Source organism: Oryctolagus cuniculus, chromosome X (genome assembly GCF_051225735.1).
Source record: "Oryctolagus cuniculus isolate XC-2025 breed Fujian yellow rabbit chromosome X, ASM5122573v1, whole genome shotgun sequence".
In the NCBI taxonomy this organism is placed as follows: Eukaryota; Metazoa; Chordata; class Mammalia; order Lagomorpha; family Leporidae; genus Oryctolagus; species Oryctolagus cuniculus.
This window is the reverse complement of record NC_142888.1, coordinates 134056871-134077920: the sequence shown is the minus strand read 5'-3', so window position 1 is coordinate 134077920 and position 21050 is coordinate 134056871. Positions and strand designations below refer to the sequence as shown.

General features: G+C 40.4%; 1 protein-coding gene and 1 long non-coding RNA gene across 8 annotated transcripts in view; one reads left to right on the top strand and one right to left on the bottom strand.

The window, feature by feature from the left end:
* Positions 1 to 15915, bottom strand: part of VAMP7 (vesicle associated membrane protein 7) — a 59389-nt gene extending 43474 nt beyond the window's left edge. For 3 of the 6 annotated variants that reach the window (XM_002722201.6, XM_017338149.4, XM_070066507.2), the window contains exons 1-2: positions 15793 to 15915; positions 6401 to 6555 (exon numbers count right to left, since the gene is read on the bottom strand). In XM_002722201.6, the coding sequence (XP_002722247.1) occupies positions 6401 to 6546 (146 nt within the window). In that variant the 5' untranslated portion in view covers positions 6547 to 6555; positions 15793 to 15915. The remainder of the gene's footprint in view (positions 1 to 6400; positions 6556 to 15792) is intronic. The other 3 variants (XM_070066508.2, XM_089324084.1, XM_089324085.1) reach the window with 1 other exon arrangement.
* Positions 15916 to 16037: 122 nt separating this feature from the next.
* LOC103345407 (uncharacterized) overlaps positions 16038 to 21050 on the top strand; it is a 45242-nt gene continuing 40229 nt past the window's right edge. The window contains exons 1-3 of one of the 2 annotated variants that reach the window (XR_515324.5): positions 16038 to 16230; positions 17060 to 17129; positions 18034 to 18168. This is a non-coding gene — a long non-coding RNA (uncharacterized LOC103345407). Of the gene's footprint in view, positions 16231 to 17059; positions 17130 to 18033; positions 18169 to 21050 lie in introns of those variants that run through there. The other variant, XR_007915614.2, reaches the window with a different exon arrangement.

Here is a 21050-nt window from a genome sequence, read left to right as displayed (position 1 = left end):
TGCGCCGGCCGCGCCGGCCATTGGAGGGTGAACCAACGGCAAAGGAAGACCTTTCTCTCTGTCTCTCTCTCTCACTGTCCACTTTGCCTGTCCAAAAAAAAAAAAAAAATTAGCAAAGGGTATCTTAGAGTGAGGAACCAATAAGTATTAAGAGCCTGGAGATAAAAAGGGCACATATTGGATATAGGAAAGTAAAACTGGATAGAATGTAAGGGAAAAAAACAAACTGGTTGGAAAAATGAGGCTGAATAAGTAACAAATACAAGGTTTTGCAAGACTTTATAAACCATACTATTCATAAAACCTAAGGACAATGAACAAGTATCAAAAGATGGAGGAATGTGATCACATTTGCACTTTAAAAAGGATGCTTTGTCCCTGCTGTGAATTTACCCAAAGGAAATGAAATCATCATATGAAAGAGTGATCTGTACCCCTACATTTATGGCAGCTCAATTCCCAACAGCTAAGATATGGAATCAACCCAGATGTCCATCAACTGATGACTGTATAAAGAAAATGTGGTATATATACACTATGGGATATTACTCAGCTATTAAAAAAGAATGAAATTCTGTCTTGCAACAACGTGGATGCAACTGGAAAGCATTACGCTAAGTGAAATAAGCCAGTCCTCAAAAGACAAATGCCATATGTTTTCACTGATATGTGGCAATTAATATACAAAACACAAAAACATGTAATGTATATGAGCAAAATTGACATTTTGAGATTTGATTATTGTTTACAGCCTTTGTCTATATTCTTAAGGAACAGTGGTTTTTCTACTTACTACTTGCTTAATTCTTTATTTGGTGGAGGGTTAAGCTTGTTATTGTAAAATAAACTAAAGTATATCATCGTAAAAATCAAGAGAAAAATAAGAATGGAAGGCTGAGGGAGGGTGGGAGTGTGGGTGGTAGGGAGGATAGGATGAGAAGTATCATTATGCTCAAATCTGTACATATGAAATTTCTTTATTTTATATAAGTAAAAAAAAATAAAACAAAACAAAACAAAAAAAGGATGCTTTGGCCAGAATGTGAAGAACTGACTCAGGGGCCAGCAATGTGTAGCAGTAGGCTAAGCCTCTGCCTGCAGCACTGGCATCCCATATGGGTCCTGATTTGTGTCCCAGCTGCTCCACTTCTGATCCAGCTCCCTGCTGATGGCCTGGGAAGATGGCCCAAGTCCTTGGGTCCCTGCACCAGCATGGGAGACCTGGAAGAAACTCTTGGCTCCTGGCTTTGGATGGATCCAGCTCCAGCTACTGAGGCCATTTGGGGAGTGAATCAGCGGATGAAAGACCTCTCTATGTCTCTCCCTCTCTGTCTATATAACTCTACCTCTTAAATAAATAAATAAACTCTTAAAAAAGAAGTGACTCAAAGGAGCACCTAACCAGGTAAGAAATGATAAAGGAAATGAAAGTAGTATGGGTAATGAAGAAGAATGGAGAGTAAAGAGAGAGAGGAGGCAACATTTACAGAACTTGGTGACTGGCGACTTGGGATGAGACAGAAAGATAACTAAATTTTGCCTCCCAAATTTCAACCTTGGGCAAGTGGGTAGACAGGAGTACCTATTGAATTATATTATTAATGCTCACACAGAGGCCTGATAAGAATTATACAGAAGTATGGGAAAATAACTTTCTCCACAAATCTGAAACTGTTCATATCAATCCCATCTCAATGACTTCCACACTACCATATCCAGTGGCTCTCAGTGAAGATCACTTCCTTATTCTAGAAAGTGTTTTCTCTCTACTAGAATTCTTGACACCAGGTTTGCCTGGTACTCTGAACTAAACTGTGCCATTCCAAAATTCCTATGTTGAAGCCATTACATCCAGTGTGCTGGTATTCAGAGATGGGGCTTTTGGGAGTTAAATGAGGGTTAGATTATGAGGATGGGGATCTCATGATAGAAGAACTGCTTCAAAGAGAGAGATCTGGGGGCAGCAATGTGGCGTAGTGGGTGAGGCCACTGCCTGCAGTGCCGGCATCCCATATGGGCACAGGTTTGAGTTCCGGCTGCTCCATTTCTAATCCAGTTCCCTGCCAATGTGCCTGGGAAAGCAGCAGAGGATGGTCCAAGTCCTTGGGCCCCTGAACCCATTTGGGAGACCAAGAAGAAGCTCCTGGCACCTACCAACTGGCTTTGGCCTGGCCCAGCCCTGACTGGGGAGTGAATCAGTGAATGGAAGATCTCTTTCTCTCTCTGTCTCTCTCTGCCTCTCCTTCTCTGTAACTCTGACTTTCAAATAAATAAATAAATCTTTAAAAAAGAGAGAGATAATTATTTTTCTGCCATGTGAGAACACAGCAAGAAGGCAGCCATTTGCAAGCCAGGAAAAGGGCCCTCTCCAGGAATTAAATTGGCTGGCACCTTGCCCAGTTTCCAGAACTATGAGAAATAAATGCCTGTTGTTTAAGCCACCGTCTATGGTATTATTATAGCAGCCCAAGACGACTAATATATCTGGTTTTTATTACAGTATCTTTCTATACTTAATGTTTTTTAGCATCCTCAGTCCCCTGCTTTTCTCACACACTCTCCCTGAAGAGTAATATCCATTCTCATATTTTGTTGTTGATGTCTGTTTTCAGCTATCACAATTAAGGTGACGATTACCAAATCCAGTATCTCCTGAGTTCCAAGCCTACATACAGTACTGTTTACTTGATATATCCAACTAGACTTACTATAGAGAACTTAAACACAATGTCAAAAATGGAAATAATCACTTTCTCTGTATGTTTTCAGGCCACAAAAGATAACACAGTATAATCCCCATATCAAGGAGCCTTTGGTCAGGGGACAGAGACAAAAACTCAGGATTGCAATTATAATATAGTGTGATGAGTGATAATATGAATGAGCATTAGATGCTATATAGAAACACAAAAAGGAAGTACCTGACCTGTTTCGAAGTTCAGAGATTTTCAGAAGAGGACACATCTAAATTCAGGAAGACAGAATCAGATTTTTTAAATAAGTATGATAAATATTTCCATTAAAAGGTCACAGCTATTGCAAAGATTAAGAAGAGAAAAAGAATCCAGCACTGAAGTCTAAATAGCTAAGTGTGGCTAGAAAACAAAACTGAGGGCAAAAGTAAATGAGAGATGGGACCAGAGAAGGGAACAGGGTGTGATCATGAAGAATCTTCTAAATCATATTGAAGAATTTTACCCTGAGAGCAGGCGAGTACTTGCTGAAGGGAGGGACATGATCAGAAATGTCCTTTTAGAGGAATTAAAATAAAAATTAAGCAAAGTATTTCATTTGAGACCTGCAAAATGAGCAAAAGTTTACCGGGGACCTAGGAGGAAGGTATTAGAAATGAGAAACAATGAAGGCCTGAACTACACTGTGATAGTGGGGGACAGCAGAGAAGGAATGGATTGAAATACTTCTTGTAAGAAGATGGCAAGAATCTGAAGAAGAAATCAAATGTGATTCTGAAGTTTCAGGTTTAGCCAACTGAGTGTTTGGTGATGCCTTTAAAGAAGAAAGGAATAACACGAAGAACAGATTTTAGGTGAAGTGTTTAACATACGGTAAAATTTATTTTTTGTTCTTTTTGGTGTATAGTAATAAAATGTTTACTGGGATGATGGAATATCATTGTAGGAAAGAAAGTAAGGCAGCAGGTTAAAAAGAAATCTCAGTAATGTAACTTCACCCTAGAAGACACAGATGACTACATCAGGACACAGGTAAGGGAGACACAGTGGACAGACAACATCTCCTCCTACAAACATATTTTAATTAGATTACATGTTCTAACCTCCCTTGTAGCTAGATATGGCTACGTTACTAAATTCTGGCTCATAAAATGTGAGAAGATATATGTCCTATTTCCCCGTCTTGCCCAAAAGGGATTGTATTTCCCTTCCCTGGACATTTTCCTGGGAACTGACCAGAAACACATATATTATAAGCTTAATAAATTTTTGAAGAAACTGCAAAGTCATACTTCTATGAGGCTGAGATTATTTAACCCAATAGCAATCTCTGGGCTCCCAAACCTACTGGCAGGAAGCAGACTACAAAATATTTACAGTTCTAAAATGACATACTCCTTGACACCCATTTTAGATGTGGCCAGAATGGATAATGGGCCAGGAAGAATCTCCTGGAAAGCACAGTCATGAGTCATGGAGAAAAGAGGTAGTTTCTCCAAGAAGCAGTTCCCTAACCACGCCTTACCCAGAGCAGGCAGTCTCTGAAATTGGCGTGATTTAGTTACTTGATCACTGCTAGGAAGCAGTGACCTCTACATTTTTAATCTTTCCTTTTCCAAATAGGTGTTTTCAACTCTCACTTTGGTGATCCTATTCTTATTCCACCATTACCTATTGAAGTGGGCTGGGGAAGCAGGGGAAACATATGGTTTATTTTTTAATTGATAGTCAGTGAGTCCAAAAGCCACTCCTAAGCCAAATGGAGAGGACTATCTATTACCCATACACTCTGGACTTAGACTTAGCTAGATACAGAGCTACTTTCCTCAGGGTAGAAGCATGTTCTTTGTTGGAAAGAAGAGTATATTCATATATTTCAGTGGCCAGACAGTAAAATGGAATACTGCAAGTCATCTCCTGATATCCTATAATTTTCTCTATGGCAACAGAGTTATAGCTGAGTCTATGACTGAACAGCCAGAGATGACATGTTCTGGAAATACTGGGCAAGAACTCAGCTATTACTTTGGCCAGAGGTGGAAGGTACTTGGCCAAACCACCTCATCACCCACAAACTGCTCATCTTTGGACTATCTCATTTTATTTTATTTTATTTTATTTTATTTTTTTAACAGGCAGAGTAGACAGTGAGAGAGAGAGAGAGAGAGACAGAGAGAAAGGTCTTCCTTTGTCGTTGGTTCACCCTCCAATGGCCGCCGCAGCCGGTGCGCTGTAGCCGGCGCACCGCGCTGATCTGATGGCAGGAGCCAGGTACTTATCCTGGCCTCCCATGGGGTGCAGGGCCCAAGCACTTGGGCCATCCTCCACTGCACTCCCTGGCCACAGCAGAGAGCTGGCTTGGAAGAGGGGCAACCGGGACAGGATCTGGTGCCCCGACTGGGACTAGAACCTGGTGTGCCAGCGCCGCTAGGCGGAGGATTAGCCTATTGAGCCACGGTGCCGGCCTGGACTATCTCATTTTAATTCACATTACATCTTGGAGTCTCTCTCTCTCCCAGTGGTTTAGACTAGATCCTAAACTGTATACAAGATAAGCCCTGGAAAATGATAAAGACCTTCTTTTGAGACAAGAATTAAGGAGGGTCCGGTGCCATGGCATAGTAGGTTAGTCCTCTGCTTGCGGCACCAGCATCCCACATGGGCGCTGGGTTCTAGTCCTAGCTGTTCCTCTTCCAATTCAGCTCCCTGCTATGGCCTGGGAAAGCAGTAGAAGATGGCCCAAGTCCTTGGGCCCCTGCACCCACATGGGAGACCAGGAGGAAGCACCTGGCTCCTGGCTTCAGATCAGCCCAGCTCCAGCCGTTGCGGCCATCTGGAGAATGAATCAACAGAAGGAAGACCTTTCTCTCTGTCTCTCCCTCTCACTGTCTGTAACTCTACCTCTCAAATAAATAAATAAAATCTTTTAAAAAAGAGAATTACGGAAATAGATATGAGTTAAGTGGTAAAAGTACTCATGAGGAAGGTTGAGGCCCTTTTTATCTGATTATTCCGATTTCCCACCTATGTTATCTCCCTTAAGCCACCAAAGTGATCTTTCTAAAGCAAAACCTGACATGTCAAACCATGGCTGAAAACCTCCAAGGCCTCCTATTGCTCATAGGGTAACATCTAACTTCTTAGGAACCTACAGTTATCTAAAAATGCCCTATGGTTTCACGTTTTCATATTTCCCTACCTGCTGTTTCTTCTAACTGGAACATCATCCCCTTACCTACTACCTTCCCTCCTCTACTATAATTATCTAAGGATGAGACTGTCTCCCTCATTAAACTATAACCTCTATGAGGGAAAATATTGTATCCCCAGCACCAAAGTGCCCGGCAATAATTAAGTATTCAGTAAATATTTACTGAAAGAATGAACAAAGGAATATTATGTATCTTAGCTGTATCATTTCACAGAGCCCCATAACAGTCATTTTTCTATCTAACATTTCCATATCTTAAAAATAAAACAAGATCACTTCAATAATAGAATAAAACAATTTAAAACAAATCATAGAATAAAATATAAGTAATTTATAAGTAATAAAACCAGATATTTTCTAAGTTGCTGAAGGTTACTGTTCTGTCATCTTATTCAAAGTATCCATGTAGAAACTTATTTTCTAGCTTTCCACAATTCTGATTACAATAAGAGAATCCTTTTCTTTCACCCTCTACTACAGGCAGAGTAGAACTCACTTGCCATGTGAGTAAGTTAGTTTGTTATTTTCAGAAGGTATCTTGGCCAGAATCTGCTCCGTAACCTCAAGGAAGTTTCCTCCACACCAAGCATGTTTGGCAAGGATAGTGGTTCCCCTGGCAACAACAGCAAAAAGAATGGCCATGGCTTCAATCTATCAAAAGGAAAAAAAAGATACAGATTTAGAGTATTTCCCTGACATGATCTATCAAAATAAGCTTACTATCACTTATCAACATCTACCTGGAGATAGTAAACTTAACAAAGTCATAGTCTTCTACATGCTTACATATAAAGAGACATACAAAGTACACACATACATCATTAATAGGTGCATTTAAAAATTATTCATCACAAACTGAAAAGCAATGACCATAGATAGCAAATGGACATAAAGATACAATAATCATTGAATGTAATAATCCCATCCTGAAAAATTATCCTAGAGAAATAGGTCAACAGAAATTAGACTGTACATATACAAAATAGTTATTAACAGTAATAGCCCATATTAAGTGCTTACTATGTACCAGGCACCATTTTAAGTATTTTGCAATTATTAGTTCATTTAATCCTCACAACTCAATGAGATCATACACTTTTAAAAATATTTATTTATTTATTTTTTTGAAAATCAGAGTTACACCAAGGGAGAAGGAGAGGCAGAGAGAGAGAGAGAGAGAGAGAGAGAGGTCTTCCATCTGCTGGTTCAGTCTCCAATTGGCCACATCGGCTGGAGCTGGGCTGATACGAAGTCAGGAGCCAGGAGCTTCTTCCGGGTCTCCTATGCAGGTGCAGGGGCCCAAGGACTTGGACTATCTTCTACTGTTTTCCCAGGCCATAGCAGAGAGCTGGATTGGAAGTGGAGCAGTTGGGACTAGAACCGTCACCTATATGGGATGCCAGTACTGCAGGCAGCTTTACCTGCTACGCCACAGCGCCAGCCCTAATTATACATTATTTTGATACTCCTATTATACATGTAGAAACTGAAGTATAGATAACTTAAGTAATTTGTCCAAAATTATAGAATTAGTGATAGAGTTGTGATTTAAACCAAGCAAATATGATTCTCAAAACAATCTTATCTCTAAACAGTACAGTGTCTTTAGTATGAAGGAATTATCCATCATAGAAAATGAAAATAATCCAAACCTTTCAAGAGAAGCATGGTTTTGCAAATTTATAGTAAGATATTTCCTAAACAAAATATTATTGAAACGGCATGATAGGAGTTTAAGATATTTTCCTTATGTTTAGCTATGAATATGTGCTGTTTTTTCCTACACATTGGCACAGTTTCTCCCATTTGAGGGCATAAACATAAAAAAAGAGATGAAAAACACCTTATTTATCTTCAATTAACTCTTCAACTTAATGTTATATGTTTAGCTTTATTCAATAGACCACTGGTTCTCAAACTGGACTAAGAATATGAATCTTAGATAGCAGAATGATAGTTGCTAAAAGTTCAAATTCTTGGCATCATCCTCTAAAATTCTGATTCTGTAGGCCTGAGGTGGTGCTCTGGAATCTCTATTTAAAGGTTTATTTATTTTTTATTTGAAAGGCAGAGTCAAAGCAAGAGAGAGAGAGAGAGAGAGAGAGATCAATCTTCCATTCGCTGGTTCACTTCCCAAATGGCCATAACAGCTGGAGCTGGGACAGGCTGAAACCAGGAGTCTGGAACTCCGTGCGGGTCCTCTATGTGGGCGGCAGGGGCACAAGCACTTGGGCCATATTCTGCTGGTTTCCCATACACATTATCAGGGAGCTGGGTCAGAAGTGGAACAGCAGGGAATGGAACTGGTGCCCATATGGGGTGCTGGAGCTACAGTTGGCAGCTTAACCTGCTGCAACACAGCGCTGGCCCCTGAAACCTGTATTTAAAACAAGATTGTCTGGATGCAAGTGATTCACACAACTATATTTTGTGTGAAACACAGCAGCAGACTCTAAAGTGCTTAAGGTCAGGGAACCTACTGAGTTCTGATTAGAATCCCAGCACCAAAGGACAGCACACACAACAGAGGGAAGTCATCTGTTTCTTGGGCTCAACTCCTCTTGCAGTCTTTTGTTCATTCTTGCTCTAGAAATGAGGTTGCTCCCCAGGGTGATGTCTTCAGTCAATCTCTTTTTAGAATTCTCCTTACACATATGTTGCAAATTCTAGTTTCCAAATTACTGCCTTATACTTTATCTCCCTTGATTATGTAACATACTTCAAAAATTGTTCTATTTCTTAAAATAATTGTCTACACACTATGTCTGCTGCTCTTCCTCCTTTTAACTCTTCAACTTACTATAATCTGGCTTTCACCTTTAACACTCCAGAAAACTATGGTTTCTGAGACCATCAACAGCCTGTGCTACAAAATGCAGCAGTCACTTCTCTATTCTCACCTTAGTTGACCTCTCAGGAATAATCAACATCACTGACAAATCCTCCTTCTTGAAATACTCCTATGTCTCTAGCTGCATTTTGTCTTTGCTGATTCTTCTTTTACTACCTGACCTCCCTCGGGAATTGATTCTGCACCCTTTTATCCTCAGATGAGTTCACTAAACCTGCCATTTTAAACATGATTTATTTGAAGACACACTGCATACAGAAAAAAGAATACTGTTAGATATAAAACACAAGTCATAACCAAAAGTTGAAGGAAAGACAGATGAATAGGGACCCACAAAGATGACTGAGGAAAACCAACTGGGAAAGTGAGAAAAGTCAGAAGAGTGTGGGAGCCCAAAAACCAAAGGGAAAAACGCCTCAACAAAGGACAGATGTCAGCTCCTAGATGTGGTCACTCACACAGAGAATGAAGACTGTAAAAACAATAACTGAAATTTTATAAGTAAGTAGGTCACTGCTTAAGGTCAGAGACATACAGTGGAGTGAAACAAAAATACAAAGAGGAACAGATAAGAAATATGGTCTCTTGAACAGATGAAAAAGTAGCAACCTCAGCCCCTGCCAAGCTTAAGAAGAAAACTGAACTTGGCAACAATTAGCATAAAAAGATCTAGCTGTTCTAGTGGACTGTAAATTCATTATGAACCAACCACTTGGGGTAATCCCTTAAAATTCTTACATAATCTTAAATTATATTAATGGAGTATCTTGGGGTCAGTATTGTGCTGCAGGTTAAGTCACTGCTTAGGATATCAGCATGTCATTTGAGCACTGGTTTGAGTCCCAGCTGCTCTGCTTCTGTTCCAGCTCCCTGCTAACATGCCTGGGAAAGCAGCATCAATACTTGGGCTCCTGCCATGTACACGGGAGACTTGGATGGAGTTTCTGGCTCTTGGCTTTGGTCTGGTTCAGCCCTGGCTGTTGTGGCCATTTGGGGAGCAAACCAGCAGATGGAAGAGCTCTCTTTTTCTCTGTCTCTCTCAAATAAATAAATAAATAAATCTTTTTAAAATAGGCTGTCTCAACTTCTTTTAGTACTATTGTTATTATATTCTATGCTGGTTAGAACATATATGTAATATTGAATGCAACTCTGAGCATAACACTTCAAGACTGGACAGAGAACAGTATGGGTGAAAGATCAGGAGATTGTGTCACCTGAAGAATGGCTGCAGGAACTAGAGATATTTGACATAAAAAGACCTAGAAGGAACATGACAATAGTTTTAAAATTTATATAAGGTATAGTTGCCTGGAACAGGTAGCACATTAATGAAAATATAACTATAATCAATGGCTACAAGTTATAGGGAAGCAGTGTTTTTGTTCAATGAAAGCAGTTCTCAATTAAAAAATGACTGGTAAACATTATTCACATAACAACAAAACCTTTACTTTTCTTCTAGATGTCACTAACAGGAACTATTTGTTAATTTTTATGAATATAAAGATAATACATTTCATGTATTGCATAGGTACAATTCTAAGAAGATGATCATATCCCCCCTTCCTTTTTTTAATTTTTGCAAAAAACATAATTTCTATCCACTCTATAGTCACAAGCTTAATGCACCACTAGCCATAATATTCAACAAGTAAAAAGTAGAAAGACCACAGTTCCACAGAATAAACAAGAGCTAAAAACAAATCAGAAGATGTCTGTTTAATTCCTGTACATTTCTTTAAAGATTAATTTACTTATTTGAACATCAGAGTTACACAGAGAGAAAAGGAGAGGCAGAGAGAGAGAGGTCTTCCATCCTCTGGTTCAGTCCCCAATTGGCTGCAACAGCCGGAGCCGCACTGATCCGAAGCCAGGAGCCAGGAGCTTCCTCCAGGTCTTCCCATATGTGTGCAGGGGCCCAAGGACTTGGGCCCTCCTCCACTGCTTTCCCAAGCCACAACAGAGAGCTGGATCGGAAGTGGAGCAGCCAGGCCTCAATCCGGCGCCCTTATGGGATGCTGGCACCACAGGCAGTGGCCTCACCTGCTATGCCACAGTGCTGGCCCCTCATTCCTATACATTTTTTTGTATTCTATATTAACTACCACCTATCAGAGAAAACATGGTATTTGTCTTTTGAATTCTTCTCTCCTATTTTGCTAAATATCTCACCTGTAATAGAGTGTCACCTGTCCCTACTGTAATTCTTTAGCAATATAATCTATAACATTTTAATGGGCATTGCGATAACAGAGACAACTGTAGCAGCAGAAAGAACATTGTAAAGATCTGGCTCAAAGATTAGCAGTATGTGAATCCCATAATATGCTAAATAAACATAATATTCAAGAAAAGAATTGGGGGTAGGCGTGGTGGTGCAGTAGGTTCAAATGTCACTTGTGGCACTGCATTTCATATTGGGGGGCCTGAGATTGAGTTCCATCTCTGCTTCTGATCCAGCTTCCTACTACTGGGCAATCTGGGAGGCAGCTGATAATATCTCACGTACTTGTGTTCTTTTCATTAATGTGGGAGACCTGGATGGAGTTCATGGCTCCTGGCTTCAGCCTGGCCCAGCCTCAACTGTTGCAGGCCTTTGGGGAATGAACCAGTGGATTTAAGAGTGAAATCTCTTTCTCTCTGTCTCTCTACCTTTCAAATAAATAAAAATAAACTTTAAAAAATCTGGTATAAGTTTTCTGTGGCTGCAATAACTAAGTACTAAAAACTGGGTGGCTTGAAAAATAGAAATTTACGATCTCATAGCTCTGAAGGCCATAAATCCAAAATTAAGGTGTTGGCAGGGCCACACTCCCTCTGAAACCTATAAGGGAACATCCTTTTTTGTTTTTTTTTTTCCTTCTTTCTAGTTTCTGGTATTTTGCTGGCAATATTTTGTGTTCTTTTGGCTTGCAGCAGCAGCACTTCAAATTCTGCCTCTGGTGTCCCATCGTGTTCTCTCTGTATTTGTGTCTTCACATAGCATTTTGTCTATCTCTTCTCTTTTTATAAAGACACCAGTCATACTGAAGCAAGAGCCCACTCTTTCAGCATGACCTCATTTCAGCTTACATCTGCAAAGAGTCTATTTCCAAATAAAGTCCCATTTTCAGGTACTGGGGGCAGGACTTAAACACAGCTTCATGGAGGGCATAATGTAATATACAACAAACTCCTGCTTTAGAAATTTACTATTCCTCCTTACTCAATCCTATTTTCTCCTTTCCATATACATCACCCCAACTTGCCTTCCTCTCTCTCCAAAACATCTATCCTATCTTTGTTTTCACTAATATTAGAGGAAGGTCCTTAGAAATATGGGCCAAAATGGCAATCTACAATAGTTTGGAGTTAGAAAAGCCTGTTTCTACTGTGTTAAGGTTCCAAGAAAAAGGATTTTTTTTCCCCACAAACTAGGATTGTTTTAAAGGCTACTGGAGGAATCCAAATGAGAATTCTAGATGTAGGTTTTTTTTTTTTTTAAATAAAAGAGTTATTATAGGGGCTGGCACTGTGGCATTGTAGATTAAATCTCTACCTGCAGAGCTGACATCCTGCCAGTTCGAGTCCCAGCTGCTGCTCTTCTGATCCAGCTCCCTGTTTATGGCCTGGGAATGCAGTAGAAGATAGCCCAAGTGCTTGGGCCCCTGTACCCACGTGGGAGACCTGGAAGAACCTCCTGGCTCCTGGCTTCAGATTGGCCCAGCTATAGCCATTGCGGCCATTTGGCGAGTGAATCAGAAGATGGAAGACTTCTCTCTGTGTCTCTACCTCTCTCTGTCTGTAACTCTGCCTTTCAAATAAATAAATAAATCTTAAAAAAAGTTATTATAAATTGTGGAGAAGGCTTTGAAATCCACCAAATTAAAAGATTAATAATGTGCTACTGGTTGACATAATAATGTTGATGTCATGGATAACATAATTGATAGAGAAAAATGCATACAGATTTCCAAACAATAAGCTCACAAAAGAACTTTGAGAATATGCTCATTTGTAAGTAACTGTATTAGTCCATTTTTTCAATAACAAAATACCAAAGGCATGCTGTTTTATAAAGAAAAAGGTTTGTTTTGGCTCACAGTTCTAGAAGTATAAAGTCTAGGGGGGGCTTCATCTGGTGATGACCTTTTTACTGGTAGTCTTGAGGTAGTACAAAGCATAACATGAGAAGAGACAGAGAGTGTTCATGTTTTCATGTTTCTTCCTCTGCTTATAATCATGGCAGCTCCAATCTAATGATCTTATCTAATCCTAATCACTTCCCAAAGGCCCCATCTCTAAACAACATAGTTGGATTAAGTTTCCAGTCTCTTAATACTTCACAATGGGGACTGAATTTCAACACATGAAGCCTTGGAGGACACTCAAAATATATCCCAACCTTAGCAGTAAGAGACTGCAAGTATAGAACAATTTAGTATCAAAATAACAAGGGCACAAATGTTTTTCTCAGTGGAAGCATCTTCAAGTACAGGTTGAAGACAGTTTTAGGGAACTGAGTATAGGGAAAGGCCAAGTCAATGTTCCTCATATTCAAATCCATGTGTTCTGAGAAATTTTTAAATTCCATATTTTTATTTTGAAAACACTAAAGTATATAAAGAATATTCTAGATAATTTGCATGAATATCTTATAAATGAGCAAAAGTACACAAGTCAGTGATGTATTTACATTCATGTTTAGGAACGCATAAATGCCAAGAAAGTCTCTAAAATGACAGTGCTATATTCCTATTGTGTTTTTAATTTATTATAAAGACAAAATTTGTCTTTTACAGTAACAATTTACAATTGAAAAATATCTACATGGACTAAGACCTGAAGAATTGAGACTTCTATCTGCCATTCTGAAAATGACAGTGTGGCAGAATAACATTAACATGTAAATTATCTCAGGCTAAGAAGAAAATAATACTCAAAGATCTGTTTGTACCAAGTGGAAATCAAATGATAGCATAACATGCTGTACAAATAAGTGAAAGAATTAACTCATTGCACATAGTAATAGTTGATGCAAAATTAAAAGATTCTGTATCATTACTTACTTAAAGGATATTATTACGTTAATTATTGCAGCAGTTCATAAGAACTGTTTCATAGGAAATACACAATGGAAAATGTTTCCACCCCAGTATCATAAGCATACTGGCTTATTAAATAAAAGAAAGAGGTTGTGTAAGGTGATCAGGAGACATGGGAACTCATTTTAGGAGGGGGATATGGAATAAGAGAAGGCACAGGGGTGAGAACAACTGAAGAAGGTAAATAAACTAGCCTGATACAATGGAATGCTCCACAACCTGTGAATGAGAAGGTTAAGGGATAAGGCTGATGACCTTACACAAAGAAGGCCTTGCATAAATTAGGTCATTTGAATGTTATCAAAATAGTCTTTCTATTTCTGTTCAACATGTAGGTACTGAAAGTTTACTGTATGACAGCCAAAGTAGTACACACTGGAGATACAAAGCTTCGGAAGAAGAGACTTCTATACTCAATGGAGCCATAGTACAATGGCGGCAGACAGACATAAACATATACATCCAATAGAGTGTGATGAATGAATAATCTAAAGATGTCTCAAATTGTTCAAGAGATTTCTGAAAGGAATTCCTATGTATCATGAGGAATTTCCTTAGTATACTCTTAGGATTATTTCTCCATGGAAGAAAGGTGAAAGTGTCTATTTTACCCTCACTTTCCTAGTGCTCAGCCCAGTGCCTCAAATTTTTGCTTAATAAATGAGTATATTTTGAGATGGAGGACAACTTTATATTAAGGAGTACTTTGAAAGAATAATTTCACTTCCAAATTATCTCCCTAAGTCAGATAATGCAGTTGAACTGATAGTAATGCAATCCTTAACTCTTTTGTCTTGGTCTTAAGAGGAAAAAGCCAACGACAAATAAACCACAAATTTTAATGTAATAACATTGGAGGAAACAGAAAACAAAGAACAAAGATTGCTATGATAGACAAGGGAAAAGGTGTTTTAAAAAGTTAGATCAAGACTATTCTTGTTGGTACTACAAATATCCTTTTTGAGAATTCCAAGACACAATCCAATCCCTCTGACTTTATTAGGATACAATCTAATCCTGTCAAGTCAATCACCTGCTTTACTTTGCATTAACCAAGATATAACATCATCTTAATTGTCTTCTTACCCCCACCCTCAAAGCATGTAAATATTTGGAATTACTGACCTATGTCTTCTTTGCAGCTATAACTCCTGTATTTAGAAGTGTGTCTAGCATATATGAGCTGTTCAAAAACTATTTGTTAAATAATCCCATATGACTAGATTTGTTCTGTTACAACTATTCAAATGGAAAGAATGTCCCAAACCTGACAATATTCTCTAGGATCAAAGATGGGCGAATGGAGGTACAAGTGGTTGGGAGCAATTAATTAGACAGAAAGAAAATGACTCGGCAATTGATTGTGGGAGTAATGGGAGAGGGAAGACTATACTGTATGATCAGAGTTTGGTAAATACTGGCTGTTAATAAAAATAACAGTAATCTGCAGCTCTGATACTGAGGAAATGGGTGTGAGCGGAGAAATAGCTCCTATCCAGCTGAGAAAGGAGAGGTCAATAATGGTTGGTGGAAGAAAGATGCACAGGGGGCTAAGAACCCCAGAGGAGCATGAACAGCCAGAAGTAGGAAGCAAAGGAGAATATGACGTCATCGGCCAAGGGCGTCAAGTCTCAGGCGATCTCTGGGGATTCAAAAGCTACAGAAAGGTCTTGCAGAATGGGTACTGAGGAAAAGTCAGCATTTTCCTCCACTTTAACGTCACCTTAAGTGACGCACTGTGATACTCTGTAACTCGAGGCCTTTTCAGAGATAGAAAAGGTATTCCGGCAAAACTGGATCTGCCCAACAATTCGAACTGTCAACATCAGAGAAATCCAAGTCACCCTTGCACTGCCTCCTCGCTCCCCCCACCACCTTTTCATCAACAGCTCTGCGCTCCCTCCGCCGTTGTCTCCCCGCCTCCCTCAGAGCGAGCCCTGGTCCATTTACCTGTCTGGGCACCCTTTGTGGGCGCACGGGCTCAGGACCAAGGGACTCAGGTCAGCGTTGGGTCGCCGATTGCCCGCTCCCAGAGAAGGTTGTGACGAGACGCCGCTTACTTCCGCGTAAAGCGCCCCGCCTAGCGTGGCCTCCTGGGAGTGTGAGTGCTCCTCCAATGGGCGCAGGCGGTGGGGCGGGGCCTGTTGCGTTCCCAGTCACCGGCCCTTCCCAGGAACCGAACTGCATTTCGGGAGTGGTAGTTCCGATTGGCGTAATCCCGAGTCTGTGACACAGTCAACAACTCTCCTTGTAAATAACGTTAAATGCTTTACAAGGATACAGGAAAACTAGAGGATACAGGACTACAAAATAATATACCAGAACTGTGTGGGCAGGATAAATGAATTGTCGAGCTTGCTCCGCCATCTCCCAGCTTTGTCTCAGCAGGTTAGTATTATCGCCTATTAATTTACAAACAAAATAGAAGTCATCTGACAGAACTCTCCACTTTCGCCATGAAATTTTCTAACTTTCTTAGACCCGTCACCAATCCTCTTTCCCCTACTTTTGTAATAACAATAATAAACTACCTTCATTTAATCTAAGACCACCCTCTTACATCCCTATTCCTTCTTGCCAGGTCAGAGTCTAGCTTCTCAATGGTGAACCCTTCCTTCTCATGACTCAGCGGCTCCAGGCTTACTCGCTCTTTATTAGCATATTTTCTCTCTTCTGAAACAGTCCGCAGTCACTTCTCTCAGTCCCACAGCCTCAGCCTCCTCACACACAGACTTAAGCCAGTGGCTTTTCTCCCACCTCTCCATTCCTGCCAAAATTATTTGTGGTGTTGCTAAGATAAATACTTTGTGGCCATTGCCATACTTCTGCTCTCCAACATTTAAAAATAATTATTTCCTCCGTTTTGAAGTCCCCTGGGTTCTTAGCTTTTCCTAAGACATCACTATCTTTAGGTTCTCCTCTCACGTCCATGGCAGCTCTTCATTTTCCTTTGTAATGTTCCCATTCCATAGGGCTGTGCCCTACACTCTATCACTTCTCACACTCTTCCTGGTGGTATTAACCATTACCATTGCTTTGGTTATAATCTGTATAGTGATGATTCCCATATAAAGGAAGCCCAGACAACACTCTTGTAACTCTGTCAACTATTTAATGGCAGCTGGGAATCTCTTTCAGGCACCTAAAACTTAATATAATCCCCAATTGACCTAATACATTCCTGTTTTCTTTTTTTCCCTAACCTGCATCCTTTCAGTGCCCACACCGGAAAGCTGGGTATCATCTTGAATGCTGTTACTCCCTCAAAGCTCACATCTAAACAATAAGTAAGCCATAATAATTCTTTTGTTTTGTTTTGTTTTGTTTTTGACAGGCAGAGTTAGATAGTGGGAGAGAGACAGAGAGAAAGGTCTTCCTTCTATTGGTTCACCCCCCAAATGGCCGCTACGGCTGGTGTGTTGCGGCCAGCACCCTGTGCTGATCCAAAGCCAGGAGCCAGGTGTTTCCTCCTGGTCTCCCATGCAGGTGCAGGGCCCAAGCACTTGGGCCATCCTCCACTGCCTTCCCGGGCCACAGCAGAGGACTAGAGCCCAGCACCCATATGGGATGCTGGCGCCGCAGGCGGAGGATTAGCCAAGTGAGCCGCGGCACCGACCTAAGCTATATTAATTTTGTCTCTTAAATATCTTTTCTCACTTGTCAGTTTCAGTTTTTCTCAATTTAAAATGAGAATCATAGTAGTATCAAAGATTGGCACAGTGATTAATGATCAGTATTGCAAGGCAGAGTATATAAAGCAGTCAGGAACAGTGACAATTTATTGAGCAGGTGTTATTTTTGTCATTAGTTATCCTTCATTGTGTCTTCATTAGGTCATAATGACAGCTAACATTTACTTTTATTTAATTTAGATGTAAAGAAAAGGAAAAAATGAGGAATTGTGAAATGTTTTGTGTATGTTACCTTACTTGATTCCTCAGAACTTTTCCAAGCACTGGAAAATGTACTGGTCATGAGGCACTGTGTACATTGTTATGCTCTAACAAATGCAATATATACCAAATTTTGTTTATTGTGTTCACCTCTGGATAGATTATAGGTGAACTAAAGTACATTCAGAGAATTGTGACTAAAATAAATTGGGAACTGGAAATCAGGAATAATATTTCTGTACCTATAGTATCTCCTTTACATATTCTTTACCTCCACTTCCGTTCCTCATGACTTTAGATTACTCTAAGACAAAATCTGACCACTTTGCAATCCTGCTTAAAATCTTCATTGGATCCTCATTATATAGAAGATAAAGTCTAAGGTGCTCACAAGACATTCAAGACTTTTCATGATCTGATCATTGTGGGGAGCATCTTGGACTAGACTAAGTTACTGGAATTAAGACTTATTCTATGCATCTGCTCTCGCACAATATGGCACTGGGAGAGGAGGCAACAGCTTCTACCCAGCTGCCTCTCACCAACTTGACAAGCTGCAGGACCTGCTCCTGATTGGAGGAGAGCAGCGTACTCGGCGTGTGGGTAGCAGAGTTGGGATTGGTGGAAGAGGACTATAAAGGAGGAGAGAGACAACATGCACCAGGAACATCTAAGGGGAACACCTGAGGAACACCTGTGCAGCCCCCGAGAGAGCCGGCCGGCGGTGTGCCGCTCCCCCGCAGAAGTGGGGAATGTGGCAGGGGGAACCGCCCTTCCACGGAGGTGGAAGGGACGGTAGCCAACCCGGGAAGAACCAGCAGCAAACCCGGGGAGGGCCGAGCAGACGAAAGAACAGCGCAGGGTCCTGTGTCGTTCCTCCACGAAGACGGGGAGCGACAATCATTCTCTACCTCTCCTGCTTCAAATTTTGCTTTCCCCATCACATACCCTATGTTTAAGCCTGTTCCTGTATGGTGGCTGTGATGGTTTTGTGTCAACTTCACTATGCTACAGGGTGCCTACATTGAACATCAATTTTGGGTGTGTCTGTAAAGATGTTTCTGAATGAAATTAGTATTTTAATTGGTGGACTCAGTAAAGTGAGTGAGCATCATTTACTCCATTGAGAGAGGACCTGAACAGAACAAAAGGAGGAAGAGGAGGAATTTGCCCCCCCTTCCGTATCACTGCTTCATTTGGGACATCTTAGCTCATCTTCTGCATTTGGGCTGGGATTTATACATGTGGCTCAATAGTGTGGTGTTCCTTGCAGGTTTTTGTAGAAGCACTTTTGTCAGGCTAAGGAATATACTTTTTTTCTGTTATATTTATCTTCATTATTCCTCAGTACTTCCTTTCCTTTGTTATTAATTTCTTTTTCTTTTTGTAAGATTCCTATTGTCTAGATATCAGTACATTGGTACATCAAATTCAATTGCTGACATCCCTTAGGTTTTCTTTAGATTTTATTTATTTATTTATTTGAAAGTCAGAGTTACACAGAGAGAGGAGAGGCAGAGCGAGAGAGAGAGAGAGAGGTCTTCCATCCGCTGGTTTACTCCCCAATCGAGCACAAAGGCTGGAGCTGCGCCAATCCAAAGCCAGGAGCCAGGAGCTTCTTCTGGGTCTCCCACTTGGGTGCAGGGGCCCAAGGACTTGGGCCATCCCTCCACTGCTTTCCCAGGCCATAGCAGAGAGCTGGATCAGAAGTGGAGCAGCCAGGACTAGAACCGACGCCCATATGGGATGCTGGCACTTCAGGCCAGCGCATTACCCCACTGCGCCACAGCACCAGGCCCAGGTTTGGTTTTATATATATGTGTATTTGGTCTCTCTCTCTCGCTCTCTCCTTTTTTTATTTTTTTGCATTCTAGGAGAATTCCTCATTCTTATCTTCCAATTCACAGATTGACTTTTTTTAGTTGTTTGCATTATCCCATTTATCTTGATCTTCATTATTTTCATATTATTTCAAAGGCAGAGAAAGAAGGAGAGAGACACAAAGAGAGATAAAGAGACCAAGAGAGATATTTGATCAGTTTGTTTACTTCCCAAATACCCCAACAGCGGGGGCTGGACCAGGCCAAAACTAGGAGCCTGGAACTGAAACCAGGTTTCCAACTTGAGTGAGAAAGACCTAAGTACTTGTACCATTATCTACTATCTTCCATGTTATGCATTAGCAGGAAGCTAGAATAAGTGGAGCTGGGATAAACCCAAGTGTCTCAAACAGTGCCAAATGCCTGCCGGAATCTTTATCTTTTATGCGATCTTTCATTTCGTTCTTTTTATGTTGTATTACTTTTGTATCATATTGCTAACATCCTCTCTTACGTGTTATTGTATATCTATTATGCTTATTTTAAATTCGTGGTATTCCTAATTTTAGTAGTTATGCTTCTAGTAGAGTCTGAAATCTAGATTTTCTTTTGGAATACCTATGCTTCTTCTTTATATTGTTGGCCTGTGAGCCTATATTATATCTAGGTTGCTTCAAAATGGCCAAAGTCAAGACCTGTGTCAGCTACAAGGTGGTGGGTAAGTAGAAGGGGGTGTAATGACCCCAAGGGTGAAGAGCTTATAAATCACTAGAAGTCTGATTATCATTCTTACCCACTATGACACCTCCTCAATTCAAAGCTTTATCTTCAACCTTCCAGGAAGAAGTCTTAGAATAAAATACACATAATATTGTATTCTACTGACTTTAAAGTTAACTTACTTTCACAGAGATTCTGTGCTTCGTTGATTTTACTTTCAACACTACCTGTGCCAGAAGTATGAGTTATTTATTTTAAATACAACTATATGTTTATTGAAACTTGTTATATTATTTTGAAATGTTATTTGTTTGAAGAGGAGAGGGATAGAGAGAGAGAGAGAGAGAGAGAGAGAGAGAGAGAGAGAGATTCCATCTGCTGGTTCACTCTCCAAATGTCTGCAACAACTGAGCCAGCCCGAAGCCAGGAGCCAAGAGCTCCATCTGGATCTCCCATATGGATGGCAGAGACCCAAATACTTGAGCCATCATCTGCTGCCTCCCAGGGTACACATTAGCAGGAAGCTGAATCAGAAGAAAAGATGGGACTCAGTTCCAGGCATTCCCATATAAGATATTGGTGTGCCAAGCAGTAGCTTAACTGGCTGTGCCACAACGCTTTCCCTGAAACTTATTTTAAACCAAGTCAGAGAAGATACTCCTAAAGTTAGAGCAGTAAATTATAAAACTTCCTCCCTCTGGAAGTAAGCTCTCTCACTGCAACTTTGGCAGTTTTCTCAACTTCCCTATTTTTATACTCCAATATTGAACCTTAA